The following is a 25817-nucleotide window of genomic DNA, read 5'->3' as shown; positions in this document are numbered from 1 at the left end:
GCTTTTGGCTAGGGTTAGAGCCGTTCATCAGACTCTAAGGGCAGCCCGGCTGACAGCTAACTTGAGGAAATGTGCGTTTGCCAAAACAGAGACTCAATATTTGGGATTTTTAATGGGGAACTGAAGGGTGAGACCTGTAGTCACCAAAATCCAGGCTTTGGTAGATGCAGCGATCCCCAAAACCAAGACTCAGGTGAGGTCACTACTGGGCTTAGCCGGTTCTTACTGCCGCTTCATCCCCGAGTACGGCACAGTGGTTAACCCGTTAGTCGACCTCACCAAAGAGAGTGCTCCAAATTTAATTAAGTGGTCAGCTGAGTGTCAGGAGGCGTTTGGTACTATTAAGCGTACACTTTGCCAGGCTCCCACTCTTATTACTCCAGATTTCACCAAGAGATTCATCCTCCACACCGACGCATCGGATGTAGGTTTGGGTGCAGTCTTGTCCCAAAAAGTAGCTGGAGTAGAACACCCGATATTGTACCTGAGTAAAAAAATGTTAAAAATGTAACTACTCCGTAGTCGAAAAAGAGTGTTTGGCCATTAAATGGGCTACTCACTCTTTACGATACTACCTACTGGGACACTCATTTGATCTGGTCACAGACCATGCCCCACTCACGTGGTAAAGCACAATGAAGGACAGCAATGCCCGGATAACTTGGTGGTATCTGGCATTATAGCCCTTCATGTACCATATGGTACACCGGGCAGGGAAAGAACACCAAAATGCGGATTATTTTTCCCCAGGAGGAGGGAGTAATGGGAAAGGTAGATTTAGCCGAGTGTTCCTTCGGCTCCACAGTGGTAGGATATGTGACAGAAATACATTGAGTTCTGATGATAAATCTCCCTCCCGATCGGTGAGGGCGCTAAAGAACAAGAGAAGTATCTGGAAGGGCTGGCCTGACAGTTCGTTTCCGGGACCGGGAAGTCAGTCAGCCTAGAAAGAAGCGAGACTGTTGTAAGACCGTATTGACTTGAAAGATAAACAAGGGGCAGCTGCAAGTAACAAAGCAGCTGCAACAGTTTACCTAGATGTCATGCGGGATTACATATAGGGGCCAGGGTAACACTGATCTTTTCCTTCGTTTTGGTAAACGCAATGGGGAGAGAAGGACTGAGAGAGGAGCTCTCATTAATAAAAGTGTTTTGTGTTGTGTTTTGTCTGTGTAATAATTGTCCGTGTTTTGCACCACCAGACAGTTGAAGCACAAATCCGGAGCTGTCGCCAAGGGTCAGCACGATCCGGATCACCACTGCACTACCGTCACGAAATACCTGTGTTTGCACTCACCACCAGCACGACTGCACTCACCCAGGACTGGTGACCGTGTGTTTGCTTTTGTTCGGGACTGTGCCCCGTTTTTGTTATCCCCGCGCTTTACACATTGTTGTGTATAGTCGGCGATTTATTCTTTTACGGTCACCAGACCTGAATTACAAATAAAAGCACTTTTTCACTAGATATCGTTGTCTGCCTGTCACTCCTGCATCGCATCACCGCTACACCTGTTCCCCACCAGCCACTTTGCCACAGCCCCTTAATGTCCTCTGTAACAAAGTGCCCGCCCCTGTGTATATTATCTGTTATGTGTTGCGTGTGGTGTGTTTAAATGTTGGTGTATAGACATTGGTACACGGGATATAAACGGGTCTGTGTAACACGAGTGTTTAAAAATGTATATGTGTATTTAGGCACGAGGATTGCACAGCACTTCACGTGCAAGTAAAATGTAGTAATATGTGAGCACGGGGAATTGCACTTTATTAATTCACGTGCTGGGATTCAAGTGAATAATTAATTGGTAATTGAATCCCAGCACAATTGTATATATAGATGCACGTTGTCACATACTGGCGGTTGGGTGTTCGGTGAGCGGAGAACGGGATTGGAGACGGAGGAAATAAGTATAGTAGTAATAATAATAATAATAATAACAGAAAGTATCCGCTCACCGTGTTTGTCAGTGTCTGTCCGTGCACCGTTTTGTTAAGTTTAGTCTGTTTTTGTTTGTCTATTTATTTTGGCGTAGAGTGCCGTGTCCTGTGTTTCGTGTTTGTTTAAACCTTTTATTTTGTATTAAACCGGCGCTAACAAGCGTCTTCATCATTTCATTTCATCCGTCCTGTGTTTTGTGTATTTCATTCCTTTTCCTGGTTCTGACGCCGCCCACTTGGCCGTCTTTGTGACACCTCCCACAGACAAATGAGTGGGCTCTGAGTTAGTGCAGATTAAAACTGAATATCATTTTAGTTTAGATAAATATGACACTAAAAATAAGATATCCACAGGATTCTAATGGAAGAAATTACTGGATTCTGTATACCTCGACAGGTGTACCCTCTTCTCTGTGAACTGCCCCTCTCCATGGACGGGGTCTATGTGTGGCTCGTTTCGCACCACCTCCACGCCTTCCCCCTTGTCGCTCTCCTCGTGGCTGTGTTTGCTGATGGTATATAGCTGGCCGATCCTGTACTGGAGAAAAACAAGTCTATTCAGTGACCAGTACCAAAGAACAGATGAGCCCAGTGGAGAAGCATGTCAACCCATTTTCAGCATAGGGAAGAATTGAATTTCAGTGTAAAAGTGGATAATAAAGGGCCACTTTATCTAAGTAGAAGCAGATTAAGTCTTACCATAGAATCAAACATGAATCCCCAAGGGATGAATTTGATTCCAACACTTACGCAGTCCACAAATAACCCATATTGCACACAAGGATAGGTGTCAGATCCCAATCAATTTGATAAATTCTCAGTGACCATTAACTAATACAGACTGTCTACAGCCAATTAATTAGCTTCTAGTCCACTGAAGCACACCAGCTGGTGTATTCGCAGGCATTGTACTGCAGATAAGAGCTTATTGGGTGAGGGGATTTTCCCATTACAACCTATCACAGGGAAGAGGTGCTATGGTGGGCAAGAGAGATTTTAACAGATGGCAAACACGATTTGTACTCCCTGTTCTTTTTCCATTTGTTTGTTAAGAATTGCCTGTGTCACACCGACTAGTTTTGAATCTGAAAAAGGGACACATTGATCAGGCACATAACCAACTGACCACAAACCTTGCAGTCTTTGGTGCCTGTTGTGCATGCTATCTTACTGTATGGAAACCTGCAAGTAGTTTCTCCTTGGTGATTCTGGAAAAATACTTTAATTTCTTATTAACATATCAATAAATATAGAAAGAAATTAGTCAATTAAATGTGCTGTGAGCAACCAGCAAGGTTAATCATGAGTCACACAAAATGTATGGGTGTGTATGTATGTATGTCTGTATTGTGTGGGACTGTATAGGTACATGTACAAAGATTTGATTTCCGTTACATGAGAGTAGGTGTTAAAACTCCATGCTGATATTGGACTCAGCTCTCGCCAAGATAAGCACCAATTAAGACATAGTTTCTTTTACTGTAAACTAATGTGATCCATCTGTGTTTCCTTCCATCTGATGATGTAGATAGCCTATTGCCTGGTTTTGATTGCTGAAGTGTAATGCTGGCTCCATGGATCAACCACATTCTCTCTCTCTCTCTCTCTCTCTCTCTCTCTCTCTCTCTCTCTCATATGCATTTTTTTCAGTCTTTAATGCCTATGCAGTTTCTATAGTAACATGCATCCTCAACCAAAGATGTCAACTATAACTCCAAACAACCTGACTGGTGGAAGTGATTCAAGGAAAAACTGACAGGATATGGTTATGTGCATAAAGGGTACCTTTTCATGCCTCCTGTTCCTCTCCCCAACAATACCGGGCACCAGCAGGGCTACAATGTGCAAAGTCTGTGCTTAACTAAACCAAAAAATTGCAAGGGCTGGTGCTGCTGGTGGTGGGGGTGTGGATGCATTGCAAATGATCTCAGCTAATGACTAATAAGAACATAAGAAAGGTTACAAACGAGAGGAGGCCATTGGGCCCATCTTGCTCGTTTGGTTGTTAGTAGCTTATTGATCCCAGAATCTCATCAAGCAGCTTATTGAAGGGTCCCAGGGTGTCAACTTCAACAATATTACTGATTCCAGATTCTCTGTGTAAAAAAGTGACTCCTATTTTCTTTTCTGAATGCCCCTTTATCTATGTCCATTTGTGACACTTGGTTCTTGTTTCGTTTTTCAGATCAAAAAAGTCCCCTGGGTCAACATTGTCAATACCTTTTAGAATTTTGAATGCTTGCGTCTTATTTGTTCAAGACTGAATATATTCAGTTATTTTAGCCTGTCTGCATAGGACATGCCTTTTAAACCACGAATAATTCCGATAACTCTTCTTTGCACTCTTTCGAGAGCAGTAATATCCTTTTCGTAGCGAGGTGGCCAGAACTGAACACAGCATTTTAGATGAGGCCTTATTATTGCAATGTAAGGTTTTAACATTACTTCCCTTGATTTAAATTCAACACTTTTCACTATATAGCCGAGCATTTTGTTGGCCTTTTTTATAGCTTCCCCACCCATTGTCTAGATGAAGACATTTGAGTCAACATAATCTTTTCATAGATTCTTTCTTCAATTTCATTATCTCCCATATGCTATTTATAACGGACATTTGTATTGCCTGCTTGCAGTAGTTCTGCCCAGTTCTGAATACTATCTAGATCATTTTGAATGCTGCTGCAACGGTGTTTGCCACCTATTTTTGTGTCGTCTACAAATGTAACAAGTTTGCTTACTATACCAGTATATAAGTCATTAATGTAGACTAGGAAGAGCAGAGGACCTAATACTGATCCCTGTGGCACTCCATTGGTTACCTTGCTCCGTTTTGAGGTTTCTCCTATAATCAGTACTTTCTGTTTTCTACATGTTAACCACTCCCTAATCCACGTGCATGCATTTTCTTGAATCCCTACTGCGTTCAGTTTGATAATTTATCATGCAGGACTTTGTCAAAAGCTTTCTGGAAATCTAAATAAACCATGTCATATGCTTTGCAATTATCCACTGTCGATGTTGCATCCTCAAAAAAATCAAGCAGGTTAACTATATATAACTGTCATACACTTGTGTGGTAATTGTCTGCCTTAGGGGGGTGGCAGTACATTGAAAGCCTTATAGCAAAGTGTTAACAAATGAAATTGAAAGAAAAGAGAATAGTTCTTTGCAAACTTCACCTAATACAGTTTTATCATTCGCCAAGAGAGTCAGGATTTAGCAACACCTGTGGTCATAGACCCGTGCCTGGAAAGCTGTAGTGAATGCCAAGGAATGGCAGAACCCACCTACCCCAACACACACACAATAAATTTCAGTACGTAGAATTTAATTTTCTACCTCTATTTTTTTTTTTTATTTCACCAGACAAGGAAAACACCGTAGTATATTTAGTTACGAATCCACTTTCTCTGAATAATTGTACTGGAGATGAACGATCTTTAAAAACAGTAGTGTTGACAAATTTGTCAAACTGAAACAAAGCGAGACGCTATCTATCCTCTTATTTTATGTTTATTCATGGTTATCTGTTTAAAATGCTATTTAAAAATGTTTGCATTGCGTATTTTATGTAAATTATTTAAAGAATAAAGCGCAGCACGCACAATTACTCCCTGAGACTTGGCTTTATCAGAGTGAGCCAAGAATAACTCCTGCTATATATATTATATATATATGTATGTATATATAAATTACACACACACACACACACACTGTGTATGTCTCGAGAAGGCAGTGTTTAAGATAAGAACCGATGAAATAGTCAGCGTGCCTGCAAACAGCCAAGTAAGATCAATTTATGCCTGTGCCCAAATTACTTTGAGGACCACTGGTCTATACGAAGGGGGCTTTATGCCAGATATTGTACTTTGATGCTGATGACTTTCAAATTTCTGCAATGAGGACACCCTTTCATTTCCTCAATCCATTTTTGCAATAATAATCTATGATTATTGTTGTTTTATCAGCTGTGCCTGCATGATCTTGTTTGGTTCGATTGACCATAAAATAGAGAAATATAATGAGGCCAGCTGAATGTTACTGGAGGTTATTCATACAGTATGTAAACATGAGGGGACTCTGCAGAGCATGAAGATCTTGGGGAATGTTGTTTCACAGCCAGCAATTGAGCTCACTAAATGTTTTCACTAATGTGATAGTGTATCACATGTCCAAAATGATTAGTTCTTAATTTCCATTGCCGTAAGGGAGTTCCCGCAGCACAAGGAGTGCAGGGGCTGAGTTCCAATGCAGTGAACTACAAGAAAAGTAAGGAAAGCTATCATAGCTATGCAACTGACACAGACACACTGCAAGAAACATAAAATCGTACAAGGCGACTGCTTAAGGTACTTTGATATAACCCTGGAGAAGTAATCAACTATGTATGAATGTTATTTCTGTATTCATTTTTACAGATGGAGGATTAGATCATAGAGGCTACATTCTACAAACCCTGGAATTGTCTGGATAGTATATATATACACACACACACACAATGTAAAAGGAAAATAATCTATGCAATGCAGAACACACAAAACCCAAAAAGCTTGAGCAGCATTACAGTGCAGTGTAACTGACGCCCACACTTATGCATCAGCTAAAGGTTTAAATCGATCCATCCTTCAACACTGCTGAGACAGCTTTTAAATGCCCTATCATTAGTCTTAAGTGTCAGAATTCTAATTTGTTGTAGTTTTATTTTCTGCAGAAAGCTTTAGGAAAAAATAATGCCCCAGGGGTCAAAAGAATTGGGCTATAATATTCTCAACCTGTGGACATTACTGTCCAGCTATCTGGGTTTAAAAATAGGCACAATAAATTACTTTAATAGAGAGGAAGTGGGGGGTGGTTGTTTCGTAGGGAAAAACGATTTTGGATGACGACATTCCAGGCAAAATAATTCTATATAATCCATCTCCAGAAGCAGGCGATTCTATTAGGGTGCTGAGCAGCTGCCTCTATTACAGAGAGAGGCTGTCAGAGCCATTTATTGTGTACCTTCCAAACTAGATCTGAGAGCATTGCCTCCTAAAAAACAAAACAGCAATAGAAATGTGATCAACACTCTGTCAACTAAGGCTGATTATGTGCCCAGGTGAATCAGCTCCACAGTAGGTTGATAAATTTGTTTGAACAGGCATGTACCATATTAGCTTTTAAATGTGCATTTATCATGAACGGGAACCAAGCTGTTTTTTTTTTTTTTTTTTTTTTTTTTTTTGAAGAGGACCAGTTCGTCACAAACAGCTTTTTTGGCCGATTAAGAAGACGTACGGTACAGTTTCTGTGATGTCTCGTGGATGTGGCAACGCAGCTTGTTAATAGAGACAGGAAGTTGGGTTTGACATTTCCTGCGATACAGGCCTGGGCCACACAATGCAGGTCCAGATCTATTCTGAGAATAAGCTACCGTCGTGTCACAGCACAGCAGCACTACATTTTCCATTGTTTAAAAATATGTACCTGTACTGGCATGAAGTAGTTCCAATGCCACTTTACATTTGGAAGAACAACATCTCTCATGCCATCACCCTGACCCATAACACACCAAAGGATTTAATTGTGATTTTTTAACCTGTTGCTTAAAGAACATGACTACTGTACATTCACAGCTAGTTATTTCAAAGACAGCAAAACTAATCTACTTTTTGTGCATAAAATATGCATTCTCCAGATCCATCACCTGCTCTTACTGTTCACCCCCACCCCAACCCCCACCCCCATGGTAGAACAAATTATATCCCTTAATTTAACCTTAATGTAATACTGTTCTTGCATATGGAAATGATGGCTGTATTAAATGTAAACGTATCTGAGAAGCCAGTTTCCATGGCAATGATAGAGCATTCAACACTGCCATCAAATTATTCTAGGTCTACCGTGTGCAGTATTTAATAAAGTCAATTACATTACATTTAACACAAGCACTTACATTACTGTAGAGACGATACAGTTCATGCATTTTGGCTAGCAATGGGGGCCGTATTTGAATCCTAATGTTACAAAAAATGTTTTAAGCATACTGTATTCATACGAATAAAAGTCGACCTTGTGTAAAAATCGAGCCCCCCATTGTGAGATTCGGGTATAACTTTTTTGTTTTGTTTTTTTGTTTTTGTGATTGAAACAGAGATTGTAAGTTTAGTGTAACAGAAAACAAAAGGTAACTCCTGAAATCGAAACTGCTGTAGAGTGCACTCGAGGTGTTAGTTTTCCTAAATATATGTATTATATATCCTGACAGCGTTTGAATACAGATTTGCAAAAATAACTATACTATATAACTATATCTACATATATACAATGTCACTGAATCGTTTTCGCCAGATCTTGAGATGTTTGTGTTTTGATTTGAGAGAAATTAGAAGCATTTGCTCTGGCAACGAGGGCAACCAGGATTTGTCCACAACAACTGATGTGCTGCGGTTTGCCACGGAAGCACTATGCTGCAGGGTCACGTAATTGAAAAGGTAACTATTATTATTATTATTATTATATACCTGTCAACTTTTGAAAATACAAAATTGGAAGTGTAGCGTCGCGGCGGCGGTGGGGTGGGGCAGGGTGCAGGTATGTGGCTAAGTACTGTATGTAAACTTGCCTCACAACAGGGGGTGAGGCAAGCTACAGGGCTCCCCTGGGTCTTAATCCCTGCTAGGTACACACAGGGACTGCAGTAATCACACACCGGCCATGGCTTTTGCAGACATTAAAGGCTTGCTGATCTTAATCAGTACTAAAATACCTCATTCTCAGCTTTCCAGAGCTATATATAATCTGGCACCTTAATGAACAATGTTTACATATTTCTCGGCTTCCAACCAAACCTTTTACAGTTCCTTGGTGAGCAACAAACCACAGCACAGAATTTTTATTAAAACCATTGAAAAAGAAAACAACTGTTACTTGTGGCTTAAAGTTATCCCAAGACAGTTAAAGCGTAAAGACAGAACATCTCTCACCCATGCAGCAGGCTTCAGGCCAAGAGTAGGTTATGTCATTCAGTAGTCCATAAAACTCCTGTATTACTCTGCATTATAAGGAGATTGGCAGTACATCCAATTCCTTCTAAAAAAAATCCTCATATAACTTACTGAAAATTCACAATGTCCCACTTTCTATAATATTTAATAACATGCCGTAGTCTTGGACATCAATACATGTTTTTTGGGGAACCACTCTTGAAGGTCTTATTGACAATCAGGCTCTAGTTTTCCCTTTGTTGCAAAAGTTGTCAAAGAAGTTCTAATAGACAGAGATCCATACTGATTAGAGACTGTTCAAATTGTGGAAAGAGTAATGACAGCAATAACAGATTATGTCCAGTAAAAACCAGCTAACACAAAACTTAGCCACTCAGTTGAACAGCATCTGCTGAGAGATGATGAGGAAACCCCACCAGCAGTATAAGCCCATAGCACAGCATGCAAAGCTGCTTCCTTTACCATCAAGGCTCACAGAAACAGACAGACCCCCAAATGTTTGATCAGGTGCCCCCTGTATAATTTGATACCCAAGGAGGTCCAATAGGTGGTATTCTTTGGAACATGCAGCCCACAGCAGCAGTAGCCAGAGGGTCAGTAACCACAGGAAGTGACTCAGAGAGGACTGCCTGCCAAGTCGGCTTTGGGCCTGCAAGGTTCCTCTCCCTCTTGGCTCACGAAAGGCGGAGAATGAAAAACAACAACTGCTAACCTTTTAAACCAGAACAGCATGTATAGCTCTACAAACCGATATGCTGACATTTGTACTGGTATAGCTGCTTGAACCATCATAACCTGGAAATTTGAGTGATCTTTCAGTAAGTTTTGGATAGAAGGTTTTCCTAGGCAACAAATAAAAAAATAAAAAAAAACACTCTGTATTATTCATTTTTAAATACAGTACCAAGTCAAAAAGGTACTAAAATATGTATATATTGTATGAGTATTTAGCTAAATAAATAAATAAATAAATAAATACCATGCACATGTTCAGAGATGTTTTGTTATCTGAAACCTTCACATATGGCTTTGTGGGGTCCATTTTACATAGTTCTCAAACTATGCATGGTTTATGTGTACTGTGTAAAATGAAGCAAAAACACACATATATAGTATGATAATATAATAGCTATCAAATTTATAAGATCCCTTACCTCCTCCACTGTGAGAGGCATACAGATCCGGTATTCTTTCAGTAGCATGGCTGTGGCACTGGAAGTCAGTAAGTAGATTCACCAAAGGCACTCAGTAGGAGACAGCGGGTTGGTGCAACTTGAGGATGCAGACTCAAGAGCTAGCGCCAAGTTCCAGAATCACAGACTGCCAGAGGACCCTGCTGTTGTCTGAAACAAGAAAAAAAAAACTGCACTAGAAAGAACTCCATGTCCCAAGTGGCTCACTTGGTAAATGTACAGGCGCTTGATGTGGAGGGCAAGTTATACAGTCTGGGGAGGGCAGGTTCGCATCCTGGCTGTGCAAAGTCACATTGTCTTTGGTGTTAGGGAGGCAAAACTGGCAGGGACCGTTCCTCTTCATCGTGCTACAGCAAACTCTGATGGCCAGGTGCCTAGTGAGTTCCAGCGGACACCTGCAGGGCTACCCTTTGTCCTCCAGAGGCCGGTAGCTCGATGACATCTGCTGTTGAGTTCTTGGATGTAAAAAAGGAAGCTGGCTTGCTCGTGGGATCAGAGGACCCCCACTGAACCTTCACATCTAAGCTGTGTGGGGAATTGCTGAGGTGAGGGAAAAAAAATATGGGACATGCCAAATTTGGGGAGAAAATAATTGGGCACTCTAAATATTTATTTTTCTTTTTAATTGACAGTAGGTAGACTGGCCACTGAACTAGCCACACTAGCTATCAGCACCTTGACTAGATCTTACAAAAGAGACACTCAACTGTGGTCTTATTTGATTCCATGTGATAACAACAGGATTTAAAAGTTATATAAAAAAACAAATTTAATAATTGGACTATAACCTGCTATAGAGAACTCCTAGAAACTTGACCACAAAATACTTTGACTTAGTTTAGTAGCTCCAATTGAATAGAAGTTTGAGACCTTTACTGTGTGCCTTATCTATTATCTGTACAAATACGCACTGTGTGTCTAATTAAGATCGCCTTGAAAACTGAAATGATTCAAACTGCTATGCAACAGGGAATGTGTAATTCTACCCTAGTCTGTTTATGTGTTACAAGAAAATGCCAGCTTAAGCCCTTCCTTGAGGAGAAGTTATAAGTCACTGAACCAACATGTCAATCTCAATGTCTGTTTAAACCGGTGAAGACATTGAAAAACACACTGTGTCAAAACGTGTATCAGCTTGACTTTACCTCAGAATTTAAGATTCATTGCTCAAGTTACAGATGATCAAACCCAGTTCTGTTCTCACTAAACTATTCAGAGAACAGCACTTAACCTAATGCATGACAGATGCTGGATTTCACTTTACTACTGCAGTAAGCTGACAAGAGGTCCACACCCACCCCCTACTCACAATAAAAAATGTAGCAGACCAGTTGCCCTAAATGTATAGCCTTTGCTACATTTATTTATTTATTTATTTATTTTTTTAAAGCTGTACACTTTACTTCCTCCTGCACATTTTCTTAAGCAGAGTATGAAGCCCTAAATAAATACAATACATAGCAACCATAAATGTGAATGTTATTACAGTTACAGAGAGGTATGCTTACTACAACACAAAGGATGAAATAAGACTGACTTCTAAATAAGCATGTATATAAAAACAGACAAATGCTAACTATTCCATACTGACTGCTATCAGTTAGGCTACTGGTAAGATTTGACATGTTCCATGGTCTTTTACCTAAGCAGAAAACTTCTGTTCCTAGTAAGAGTGGATTATGGTCACTGGAATGTGGAAAACAGCTTTGCTTTGTCTGCTTGTGTATCTTCTTTCCAAGAACCAATTCATGCTGTGTTTTTATTGTTTTAAGATGTATAGTTTTCAGCTCGCTCTCCATATGTCACGCCTGAGTTGTGGTCTGTAACTGTTATTTAAAAGTTTTAAAGCTGGATATTCTAAATTAATTATTAACCAGATACAATAAATCAGAGCGCTCGCTATCTGTACAAACACTGTACTCTCATACTAAGTGTACAAAACTCAGCACAGGGTCTTGTAGTTAACAGCATTTGTTTTTCACGAAGACATATGAAATGAAAATTATTCTCTATTTAGCATTTGCCCTGGTAAAAATAATTTTTTAAAAAATCGTTTTTTGATCAGACGAAACACACTGCATCACAGAGAAGCATGCACGATATGCATATAGCAAAATCATCTGGAACTTTACATTCGTATGTGGCTGGCGTTATTCAATAAAATGCAGGTTTAATTGAAGATGATTTTTTTTTTTTTTGTATATATAAGACAAAAAGTTTAAAATGAGTAGATTTACTTTCACAGAATATCCTACAACCAACAGGTTACTGTAACCCCACTGCACAAAACTAGATAATGGATTTACATTATTATTATAAAATATTATTTAATTATTAAATATTATTTTTAAAGTTGATGCTGCATCGTGGAAAGTAACAATATATTATAGAAGGATCGTTTGAGTTCTTCAAAAAAAATCAATAAACATAAAAATACATATTTGAACGGATGTTGTTTTATTCACCTTATACCGTAATTTTCAATAATTTTGACATTACTTGAATTATTTGGAATAACTTACCAAAATGTCCCGCCTGTGTTCCATTATGTCTCCATCACCGATTTGTGTTTTAATCCAGGTGACTTAAAACGTTTCGATAAACTTAACGCTAGATAAAAACAAAAACAAAAGCAAAACATATAATCAATGAAAAATACTACTCTAATGTGAAATGCATGTGTAATTTTAAAAAGAACGCTGCTCCCCGTGCACTGTGTTATACCTAACTACCAACTCTGCGCTGAAGACATCTGGCAGCTGCTCTCCGTTCAATTTCCTTACGAAAAAAAAAAAAAAAAAAAAAAAAAAAAAAAAAAAAAAGCTTTTTGTCTGAGCGCCTTCTGATACGTATTCTAATAACTTAATGCTTTAGACATCTTATTACCCCTGATATGTTTCACTATAGCCGTTCTGCCTGTTTCGCTTTTGCTTTTGTTTTGCTTTTTCAGAATTAAATACAAATATGACAACCCAAGTAGTTCCTGCAACACGAGTATAAGATTTGTACAGCACCCCCTCCACTAAGTATCAACGCTTATGATACTTAGCACTAATCCACAGTACACCCAGCCCTTCAGGTTTCAAATTCACCACACTGGCCTCTAGAGGGAAAAATCACCCAGAATTAACTCTTTCTGTGAGACGTACTGTAATTGGTCGTAACGTAAGCAAGGCAAAACGGGTCCGTGACGATGACTAACCCTTTGTCAAGAGGGCGGGGCAATGTGGTCGGGTGTCAAACTGGTCTTATAAAAAGTTGTTTAACTGCTTGCATTGTTAATGTAATGCTACTAGTAGTCATTTTAAAGCTTTTTGTTTTTATTATAATACTCTTGCACGAGTTTTTTTTTTTTATTAAATATATATTTTAATTATTTCAAATGTGTTTTTAAACTGAAATATTGTGTTGCAGGTAGGATACATGGGGAACTTGAGGAGGCAGTACTATATTCACCGTCCTAGATGACCCACTTCACTCGAATGGTAAAGAGGAATAAAAATTGACTTTTCATTTTTGCACCTGGATCAGACAACACAGTGGCGGAAAAGTAACAAGTGAAGCATGTGCAACTGCACTCGGGTCCACGCACTCAGAGGACCCTGGAGGGATTCAAAAGTTTAGATTTTTTTGTTTTTAACAATGATAATATCCTTTGCATTTATATTTGCAGATGCTACACATTTGTATCACCGTAGCTACCGGTGTGCGGTACCAGTAATTCAGATTGTATCCTCCCTCATTTCAAAATAAATTCCCGAAATAAACTACAGCAAATCAACATGTCTGTATGTCTGATTTAAAAATAAGAATTAAAAAAAAAAAAAAAAAAAAAAAAAAAAAAGTTTCCTCTGAGACATTTTCTGAAAATCATACGGTTTCCTCTGAGACAAATCTCTTGTGCAGAATTGTGAATTCTGTAATCATTTCTGTGATCGCAGAATTTGGGAATCCTGGTAGGATTGGTGATTACACCTGTTTGTTTATGATTAAGAAAAAGTGTAGCGCTGAATGTAAAGATGTTGACAAAATAAAATAAAGCAGGAGAGTAGAACAGGTTTTAATTACTTACTGTTTAATACATGCTAACATTCTGACAATTAAATCCAGTTCAATATTGAACACTTGATTTGGTATGTTTGCCGACTATAAATAAGGGTTAAATTAATGTTTGGGGAGAGGGGGCCCACACTAAGATCCTGCAGTGGGTCCATCATCCTCTTCCTCCACCACTGGGACAACAGATTGCTGGTTTTACAGTCTGTGTAACACAGTCTATATTTTACAGCACTCACAGTATGTGCAGTACAAATGATCTCCTTAGGTAACGTACCCTTTATATTCTTATCCAGATCCCATGGGTCACAGATACGCAGAGCGTTTAGCTTGGGGTTTGGCTATAGGAGGATTATGATTTGTTCATGTCAAACAGCATATTGTAGCTAGTCTAACTTCTTTATAGAAAAGCACTATTGAATAATGTTTTTTGTGTTTATATTTTCCACTAAATAAACAACAGATTATGGACGCAATCTATGTTAGACAACAACAGGATAATGCACTTTATTTGGCGTTACAGGCACAATGCACCACATAATGTAAATATGCAAGAGGCACTCATACTTCGATCTACAGTGTATATCACACTTGCAATTTTTACTATATTATCATTACTGATCATTCAGATTAAACAGTGGGATTTTTACGATAGGTGGTGAAGCACATGTGTCCGTTATTAATTCCAATCTACTCTGATGTATAACCACAGGCGTTAATTTGTTTTGTTGGGACTGTAACGCACCAGATTCTCCACCCTTCTTATTTTACGCAATGAACTAGTCCGAACCTGTGAACCTGACACGCCTCATTGTTTGTACACGCGCCATTGATGAAGTTGATGCTTACAATGTTTTTTTTTTTATTTTTTTATTTTAGCAATGGAAATTCGATTTTGTTTTAGTAAGCTACCTGCAAAACAAACAAACATAACAATAGAGTGCAACAACTCGATGGTAGCAGTGAAAAACCGACAGAAGTTAGTGAGGTAGGATTTTGTTTTTTATTTTTTTATATATATAAAAGACTAAACTTACACACAAATTATTTTGGTAAACTTAATGCAACTTCTATTATTTACCGAAAACGCTTTGATATGAATATGTTTAATTAAGGGGACAGGTGAAAACGCAAAGTGAAAACAAAATTGAGATAGAAAAGTGTTTTGAAAAAAAAAAAGTGCATAGAAAAATGCATAGAAATGCATAAACTGCATAGAAAAATGCAGTTTAGCGTTTTGCGAAGGTAATCGCTGGCACTAGTGTAATTTCGACCTGATACACAACTTGTTTTCAAATATTATGTAACTAGTTACAACACACATGCATAGATAGTGGTGATAAACGGTTTAATAAAGAACTGTGTAAATCAGGAGACATAGTAGATGTGTTTATTTTAATACAGGGTCAGATATATTGACTACTTAGAAACTGCTGTAGATGCAAGTAATTAATTAGTTGGTAGCAAATGGAAATTAAGCATCGTTTTACTGCAAAATCTAAAACTGCCTGCGCCATTTACAAGTATTATACCGATTTTTAGCAGTAAAACAGTGTTTTCATGTCGACCGGTTTCACACGTTATCCCAGGTTACACTGCGAGGAGTCAATTAAGGGAGTACAGTACTGTGCTGGTTGTAAGGTGCGAAAATTACAGGGTTTAACACTAGGAATGTTAAGAACATTTATTATCGCTGCCATTTCAATACCCACCATCAGTGTTTAGAAGAATTTGTCGTGAAGTCACGCCTTATTTTCCTAAATTGCCACACGTTTCGTCCCACCACCTTACAGTAGAGATAGGCGCCCATGTGTACAACTGCACATTTCACAGCGTACACCAAAAACTCCAAGGTTTTACAATTCTCTGTTACATTTTATGTCGGCTTAGTGGATTTAACGGCACCTAACAGGCAAACCTATAGAAATACATTTTATAACGTGTATCTTTCAAAACTACCCATGTGAGGCCTACAGGTGCAAGCCATGACAACTAAGATACATGCATCAGTGTTGGCGGCAGGATTTAATTCCTGGCTGGGCCCCAAATTTTATTTAATGACGTAAACGTAATGACGAAATGATCAATATGCGTACCGAGGACACTATACTGTCAGAAATAGTACCATATTCTCCAAGAACACACACCCTACCAAAACATTTTGATAGTGGGACATCCGATTTTACCACCAGCAGGCATAGCTGCACAAATTCCCTAACGTTCGCGAGCAACAAGTCACTACCACACATAAAGCAAATGAGAGTTCTGACAAAAGCTCTCAAACGTGTATTTGACTTCCCAAAGTGAGCTTAAATTTAAAAAGCTCTCATACAGTGACTAAAAGTGAATGTCAATACTTCCCTTTGAACTTTATAAAAGTGTCAGTTATATGGGAACAAAAACAAAACAGGAATAGAGGCATGAGTTGAGCATAACATACATCTCAGCTGCATCAGTCAACTGAATTGAAATTGATAGGTACTTACATTACTGGAGCATTTGTTGATCGTCGTTTTGTTTTCTTTTTACAAAATTTGTTGGGGCATAGATAATACGTAAGACACAAATACAGCTCCTGTTTACTGCAAAGTTGGCCAAACGTTCTGTATTATTATATTTCTTAGCAGACACCCTTATCCAGGGCGACTTACAATTGTTACAAGATATCACATTATTTTGTACATACAATTACCCATTTATAAAGTATAAAAAACTAAACAGCAGCTGCACAAACTGGCTGCTTGCGTGCCTTGTAATTCAAGAAAAGTTCAATTTCAATACTATACTATCGTAGACGCAAAATCTCATATCTCAGCCGTCCAATCACCAATCTTTTTTTCATAACCATGACAGCGGTACTGAGGTGGGTGGGACAGATGTATTTTTTGAACCACGAGAATGAGCTGGACTCACCGCAACAGATTACAGACTGATATGGTTTGGCATGAAATGTTTTTAATTGTCAATCGCTCCATAACTGGGTGGTCCTGTGTGCAAAATGGGTGGGCCCAGGCCCCTCAGGCCCAAGCGTGGCGCCGGCCCTGGTATGCATACATGCCAACAGTCCCTATATGGTCGGGACAGTCCCGATTTCCTAGCAGATGTCCTGCGTCCCAATGCATAGGAAGAAAGTCCCGATATTTACACATAGAAAAAAATTCATTTATTCTGCCAGTGGTGGAGGAAGAGGAAGATGGGCCCCCCTTCCCAAACGTTAATTTAACCCTTATTTATAAACATCGAACATACCAAATCAAGTGTTCAATATTGAACTATATTTAATTTTCAGAATGTTAGCATGGATGAAACAGTATGTAATTAGAACCTTTTCTACTCGCCTACTTTATTTTATTAATTTTATACATCTTTACACCTAACGCTACACTTTTTTTTTTTTTTTTTTTTTATCATAAACGTTTAATCACTAACCCTACAAAGGATTCCCCAGTTCTGCCATCACAGAAATTAACAGAATTCACAGTTCTGCACAGACATTTGCAGAAATTGTCTCACATAGGAAACCGTTTTTTATTATTATTTTTAAATCAGAAATGCAGGCATGTTTGTTTGCTGTATTTGCAGCAGCACCCAACAGCTTCCGTCTAAACTACAGGATGAATCGTGCACACAGACTATAACTGCAAATGACTGTACTGAATAGTACCGCTAAACCTTCCATGAAGACATGCCTCGTACCAGCCTCCGGGGGAAAAATGTTAGGACAATTAAGACAATAGCGATACCTGCTACAGTTATACAAATGTGTAACATCTGCAAATATAAATGCAAATTATATTATTTTTTAAAAAATAATTATAAATAAATAAATATTTTCAAACTCCTCTGGGCCCCTCTGAGTGCGCGGACCGGAGTGCAGTTGCACCTGCTATTGCTCCACCACTGTATTCTGCACAGTCGAGTTAGTGAAAACCACACGCTGCACTCTTCGTGCGGCGGACACATCTGCTGATCGCTAACTTACCGATGTACAAAGGTAAAAACGCTTCATTGTGTCTGTGTTTACTGTCATACTGGTCATGTGGAGTTGAGACGATACATCTTATTATGTGATAGTGTTTTTTGCGTATGACCCCTCCCATGTGTATGATGCATATAACACCACCACCCCCCCACCTGGGGGAGGGGGGGGTGATGTCCCGTTGAACAGTTTCCAGTAAATTGGCAAGTATGTGTATGTGATTGTTTCATGAGCTGTAAACCCCTTAATGCCTGCGTTGCAAATTTTAATGTAATCTTACAACTGAGGTCAGACTCATTTAGGGGTCGTTTGCTTCTGGATAGCAATGTTACTGCCAGATCTGTGTTGTGCATATTTACGTTGTATATCTAGGATTTATGTCACAACTGTGTCCTCGCCAACTACCATTAAAGAAAATACCCATTATAGCTCATAATGTAATTATTAACCATTATAAACACAATAACTCAATAAGAACTAGTGATTCTGGCATAATTATCCCTAGATTCATGATGAAAACAGCTTAACAATTAATATTATGTATGTTTAAGTATTTCAGATCAATCATAAATGTGTATTTGTTATAAGACAAAAAGACCTAACAATCCAAATTATTATTACACGTATTCATATTTTCAAAGGAAGAAGAGTAAAGGTTAGGCTTCATAGTTAAAAACATAAGTATAAAGAAGAAACAAAATAAAACATTCAAGGAAAAGTAATGCATTGTTAAATGTTCACAATGAATCCATGATGTGCTCTCTGATCATAGAGTTCTGCATTAGTGGAACAGTCTTAATAGTTCATCATGCATTGTTTGGTTCAGTCACTCATTACGTATACATTCGCCAGCTTCCAAGTGGCTAAGTATGCATGTTCAATGTTCAGCAGCTAGTTGAATAGATCCACATTACGTATTGGGACAATATCAATAGCATGGCTTCAGTTCAGTTACTTACAATATAAGTTTGATACTTATTCTGTTGGTGCGATGTTAAAAACAAAGTCTTCTTAACACGGTCAGTCTGTAGAAGTTAGTTGTGCAGCAGCACAGTATCTCTGTAAAGTCTGTAGGCAAAAGCTTTTGTCATTCCGGAGGGAGCCCATCTTCTCCGGGACAGCTTTGAAGATAACATCATTGCGTCTTCTTTGAAGAACAACTGAGTTTGATAAGTTGAGAGCGATGAGATGTTTTGAAGAAAAAGCGAATCCAGAGAACAAGAGTGAATCCGGAGAGCAAGAGCAAATTCAGAGAGAAAGAAAATCCTTGTTTTGAGTTTAAATAACACAATGTATAGGTGTTCCCTTGTACTGTAAACAAGTCCTTGTCAGTCCTTCCATTGGTTTACAGTATTTGATAGAAAGTAGTGTGTCACACAAAAAGGGTGTGTTAGAAATGGAATGTATCCACCGATTTAGTTATCAAAGGATTTTACATTTATCACTTAAACCTCCTTTTCAATATAACTTTAGTTACATTCATTAGAGAAGCATATACATTTCAGTTTCATTCTCTTTACAAAATTACGATTATAAGCTGTGGCAATGTTGCCCCACCCCTGTGTGTATTTCTGTGTTATATGTTGTGTGCGGTATTGTAGTTGGTTCACAGGATATAATATGGGTTATGTGCACGAGTGTTTAAAATGTAGATTTGTATTTAGGCATGAGGATTGCACCAAGTAAATTCACGTGCAGTAGTACCGAGACTCCAATTGAATGATTGATTAGCAATCGAGTCCCGGTACAGCTGCATAAAAGCAGCATGTTTTCACTCTCGGGGTTGGATGTTTGGTGAGTAGAGAACAGGTGTGGAGGAGAGAATTAAAAAGTAAAGTAAATAACTGTTTTTGACTCGCTGTGTTTGTCGGTTAGTCCGCTGTTTGTTTAAGTGTTAGTCAGTTTAGTTTCATCTCTTTGTTTTGGCTACCAGTTTCGTGTCCTGTGTTGTGTTTGTTTTATTCACGCTTTTTATTTTACAATAAACTGGCACAAGCAAGCGCATTTACCAGATCCCTCGCAGTGCTGTGCGTTTTCTTCTGGTCTGACGTCACCACTAAAGCTAAACTGGCACACAAGCATATAAAACACATCATAATACAATCAAAGGATAATATTCAAAAAGTTATTAGTTTATAGTATTCATTTAAAACACAATAAACACTTCTGATTTATTGGGAAACGTACTTAAAATAACTATTAAACTTGTGTCTACAAGACATGCAATTAAAAATGATTTTTTAAAGCATTTTAACTAACCTTTAACACAGTAATGGTACAACTGCATTATCACTGTAGCTTGGCTTGGTAAGTTTTATGACACCGTAGGAGACCAGACAATCAAATTCAAAGAGTTAACACTAAGTTTGGCCTGTGCCTTGGTCTAATCAACAAGCTTTGAAGTAGATCTGGTTAAGAATGTTTTGGAATCTGTGTTAACAACCCAATCACCACAGCATGTCACACAGACAATAGTCTGAATTAAATATCTGGGAAATGCTTATTAAAAATGAATTTAACCATGAATTTCCTTGACATCTGGCTGTGTTTAGGTCCCTTGCATACATTTATTGAGTCGATTGTAAACCGAGTTCAGATTTTTTAATTCTTTTAAACAGTAGATACAAGAATTAGATACTACTGTAGCTGCAATGTGTCCTTTCAGAAATGTAATATTGAAACGTACTCTAGCTTAAAAAAAGATCCCCAGTAAGCATATTGAGAATAATTTGTCTTTTATTTGTCTTTTTTCAGCATCTGGGCTTTGCATAATTTATAGCAAGGATAATTCATAGCAAGGATAATTTTAGCGAGTGTTTCGTTAGAACCAGCAGTAAATACGACATTGATGAACACCAGGATCTATTAAAGGAGGGCTGCAAAGTTAAAAATAAAAGAAAGGTCATTGGCTGCACGTGTTCCAGAGAAAAAGATTAATGAAAGCCCCTGCGGAGACGAGGAGCAAATGTTTGCGAGGGAAGAAGAAATTAACTTCAGTGACCTTCCACCTGCCTCAGTGCTTGCCCATGGAGCCAGCATCTTTAATCATTTGACCTCATTGATCAGTTGACCTCAAGAACAGTTGTCTGTATACTAATGTTTCAAAAGAAAGCACGTGTTTATGCACTGGATAGAGTAAAGATCCCTTTCAAAAAACTGAGGGATACCATAGGGATTCCATTCCATTACCAGTGTATTGCCCTTACATTTATTAAAAAAAAAAAAAAAAACCCTTATTAAGGCAAGTGACGTAGTGGAAAATCCCATCCTTCCAGCTGCCCGGGCCACCCTTGATTCCCGTCTCTGGGGTACTAAAGTGAAGGTTACTTTTAAAGGTGACTTCAGCCTGCATACAGCATCTGCCGTGGATTTAAGCAAGAAAGCTGTATTCTATCTATCTATACCAGGGCTTAAATGATAATTACTCTGTTGCTATTCTAAGACATGCTGTGAAGATCTGCTGATAAACTGTAATCAGATATAACAATGCGCTTACCTTGTCTAGGAAACCAACCTTCTAATATTTTTAATGCATATTATAAAAAGACTATTCATATGCAAGTAAAATATATAATCCCTAATGTTACAAAAGGGAGGCACATACTGTACTGCTGGGGGAGGGGGGCGTTGGAAGGGTCAGGAATTATATTTTTGGTTTTTATTTAATCACAGCACCCATCATAACCTATACCATGTAACAAACAGATAATTTATTTTGGCTTTATTGCCAGTTTTAATTGGATCTCCATTAATGCTTCCACCAATCAGAGGGTTGCATACAATGCTCATAGTGATCCCGCCCTCTGGCAGACTGGTATGCAGAACAGGTTAAAGAAGCAGTGGACGGCAGAAAGAATGCCAAAGTGAATATGAGAATGGCTGTGATGAACCAATTTGATTGAAAACAAAGGTAGACTGGACATTTTCATCAATGGATTTAAAAGATCTGGAATTGATGCGATCAGAAACCTACAGGCAGTGTAAACAGCGCCTGCTACTGCAATAGTACTGTTCTTTTTTATGCTAAGCATTTTTGTGTTATTTTTTTTAAAAGGGTTTATTTAAGTAACAGCAACACAAACAATGGTTGATTTTTTTTAATTATTGTTGATACAACTATTACTGAAGACACCCATCGTCCAGGTATCACGAAGTTCATAAACAAAACGTTAAAATAATTCTGCACAAAGCTGATTTTGTCAGTGCTGGCTAGTCTATTAATCAATTTGAAATGATTTTGAAGCAAATTAAAGCATTTTCGTTTCGACTTTGTTAAAGTTTTCACACATTGCAATAATGTTCCACAATTACTGCATGATACTGTGATCGTTCCACCAAGTTATGTTGTGAACCATGGATATGTATTAAAACTTAGAGATAGCAAATGCTTATCGTAACAGTTTAACAGTACTTTAAAATTAAGGGCCATATAAGAACGATAAATACAGTAAGTGATTTTTAGAAGGCCGTCTTTGTTGTTCTCCAAGTTGCTGCAGTGACATTTAGGTGCTACAACAAGTCACTGTAAATGAGGTTCTGTTGTAGCAGGCATATTTCATTAAGTAAACATTTATTTGAATGATTTTGGAAGTATAAATGCTAAACTCTGTGGTATTTTTCTTTGTGAATGTGCTAACTGAAAAACTCAAAATCTCCCAAGGTAGCAAATCCGCCGAATTTAATACCAACAAAGAGGAAGTACCACAGACAAGAGGAAGGGGTGCGAGGTCCAAAAACATTGAGAACTGCTGGCCTAGACCATGAATGGAAAATCTGCAGTGCAGATGTATATTTTATTCACTATTTGCTGACACTCTGGGACAATTCCCTCTTGGAAATCTCTTGAAGAGTTGAGCTGATTATAGAGTCCTAAATGATTGTTGTCTATACACTCCATGTTGCTGTTGTTTTATATACAATGCCAGCTTGATATCCAGGAAGAAACTGAGTGAAACAGTCACCACCCCCTTTCCAGGTAAGTAATTATCCTGGTATTTCAAATTCACCGAGTCTGTAATGGAGAGAAATAGAATATTGATTTGTGTTTATTATTATTATTAAGTACAGCAGTCAGACAAATAGTTGAAGGTAAAATATACTGTAAAAAGCTTTTCACACAAGGGATCATATTATTGAAGTACAATACAACGTCACCTATCTGACCCCCTGTGAACAGGGGATTAAGCGGATATGTGAAAAATGTGAACATCTATAGAAAATGACATTTACACATGCATAAATAGGTTAGAGAACAAAAACCACATTCAAACTGCTTTAAACACAGTGAAATTATTTGCTTTAAAATTAAGTAAACGTAAACCAGATTAATTAGGCTAAAATACACATTGCTATTCTGTTTGCTATAAGCCATCTCCACGCAAAGCTTAAAAAAAAAAATACAAAACAAACAGTAAATGTACAGTAACCTGCAACTGATGGCTTCATTCTTAATTCTAGAAGTCCCTGCCTCCCTGGTTCTTCCTTCTTAATGTCTGTCACGGTACTTTGCCTTCTTTCTTGATATTGCAAAGAGCCGATATGAAGCTTGGTTTAAAAATTGCTTCGGTTATTTTAAACAGACGGCCATTAAGCATTGTGTTTATGAAGCTTGCTTAGTTTAATTCAAATGCATTTAAAAGCTACAACAACACGCTGCCAATATCTGCAACCGTGCGCTCCATCATATAAACACATTGCACAATAAAAGAGCAAAACGCAAAGCTTTCTCAGCTGGTGTATTGAAACGTCACCACTACACACAGCCCACTGACACACACACGCAACGCACCAAAAGGCCGATTGCTACGACGCTTTCTTTCTGTTTCCATTGTGGACGTTGCACTTGCTGCCAACACCATTACTCTCATTGCCTAATATTTTTTTATTTTTTTATTTATTTAATTGATCAGGGTGGTCACGTGACGGTCGGATATGCAACGTTCCACTGTAATGTATACTCCAGAAGAATGGCTTTCTATGGGTAGGCATCAGTTTTCATTTCACTACAAATGGTTACTTTTTTAGCTAAGAACATTGATAAAGACTTTTACCAAAATGTACTTCCAACTTGTTTCTTTGAATTACACTATATAGCTAATTAGCTGATCCCTGAAGCCAGCATTACACTTCATCCATCAACACCAGGCCAATAAGAAATCCACCTTACCTGGCAGAGGGAAAGCACTGGAGGCTCAGCTCTTAATTCAATGTGTGAAGATGTTGCAGTGAAGCTACGTCCTGATTGGTCCCCACCACTACTATCTCATTTTATTTTAGCAAAAGCCAAATCCAATATTAGCATGAAGTAAATAACAGCTATGGTCATGTAATAAAAAAATCAGTCAATAGGTGTCACTGCAGTACAAACACAAACCAAGTATTATAAACTCAGTTTTCTGCAGGAGAATCTGCCCCTAAGCAACACGCCATCATCATCTCTGTCGCTTCTTTTTGATTCGGCCACTCAATCAAGCGCTGGGAAGCCAAAACGGGAGTGGACCACTTAAGTCTGGAAGAAGGGCTGCCCTCGGTCACTGATTCTCAGAGGTTTCCCCCTAAAAAATATGTGAGCTGTTCATTTTCATAAATTTTTCAGTATTTGGGGGGGGGGGGGGGGGGGGGGGGGGGGGGGGGATGGCAGTGAGCCACTGTGGGGTGCGTTAATAATCATTATTATTTTTTCCATTCATGATTTGGCAGCCTTATCTTTTTTTTGGGGGGGGGGGCCCATAGCCACTTCCTAGCTGCGGCACTGGGATGCATGTAACTGTTCATGTTTTTTCCAACCAGCCTCATGTGGGTAGCCTTTGCGCACCCACGAACGAGGCCTCTGGCCAAATTTATCATTCACTCATGTCCTTAAGCGCCAATCACAGTAATCGGGCTCTGAGTGCCCATCAAAGTTGATTTTCAGCAGCAATTTCAGCAGTTCGTATAAAAATTTTAAAAAAGACAAAACAAGAAGTTGAAATAACGGGGTAGTATTTGATTAATTTAAGCATAACGCTATTTGTATTATGTGTTGTAACTATAATTATCTTGAGCAGCCTTGCATTGTGAAGTGACACAGACAAGGAATACAGCAACCCCCTAAACCTCTGTCATGTAGACCAGGAGAAAGCACATCCTGTCCATCTTCAACTTGAAGAATCTCAGATCCACTGTCTACAGCGCAGAAGTGTGTTTCTGTCATTGCAGTTCAAGCCAGTGCATTCTGTTATGCAATAAGACTTATTAACTCATAACTGTCCTTGACAGCTAGTTTCAGCTGTATTTCCATGGTTGTAGTCAGAGAACTGCAATGTTTGATTTGTAATGTGTCCCATACTCACATTGTTAGCATATCCCTACTTAAATTACCAGCTTTCCATACTGAAATGTAAGTTAGAGGATGTTTGTGGACAATGGGTTTGACATGTTAAACAGAAAAATGTGGTACACCATGTTAAAGCAAAAAAAACAAAAAGGAATAAACAACAAATTGTATTTATAAAGCACCTTTGCAATCCCAAAGCGCTTAACATAGTTGATAGAAGACAAGGCAAAATAAAATACAATCAAAAATAAAAACACATTCAGCAAAGAAAGACAGCATTAACACAGCTCCTTAAAGCTACATTTAAAAAAAAAAAAAAGTGTTTTGAGGCAGATTTTAAAAATCTC

The 25817-nt window shown here is 38.4% G+C and overlaps 1 protein-coding gene across 3 annotated transcripts in view; it reads right to left on the bottom strand.

Moving 5' to 3' along the window:
* LOC121330941 (cytoplasmic phosphatidylinositol transfer protein 1-like) overlaps window positions 1-13212 on the bottom strand; it is a 52139-nt gene extending 38927 nt beyond the window's left edge. The window contains exons 1-4 of one of the 3 annotated variants that reach the window (XM_041277936.1): window positions 12845-13212; window positions 12643-12730; window positions 10082-10270; window positions 2331-2479 (exon numbers count right to left, since the gene is read on the bottom strand). In XM_041277936.1, coding sequence (XP_041133870.1) covers window positions 2331-2479; window positions 10082-10129 — 197 coding nt within the window. In that variant the 5' untranslated portion in view covers window positions 10130-10270; window positions 12643-12730; window positions 12845-13212. The other 2 variants (XM_041277938.1, XM_041277937.1) reach the window with 2 other exon arrangements.
* Window positions 13213-25817: the final 12605 nt, after the last annotated feature.

This window comes from Polyodon spathula, chromosome 18, assembly GCF_017654505.1.
Source record: "Polyodon spathula isolate WHYD16114869_AA chromosome 18, ASM1765450v1, whole genome shotgun sequence".
NCBI lineage: Eukaryota > Metazoa > Chordata > Actinopteri > Acipenseriformes > Polyodontidae > Polyodon > Polyodon spathula.
This window is presented reverse-complemented; position numbering and strand designations above follow the sequence as displayed.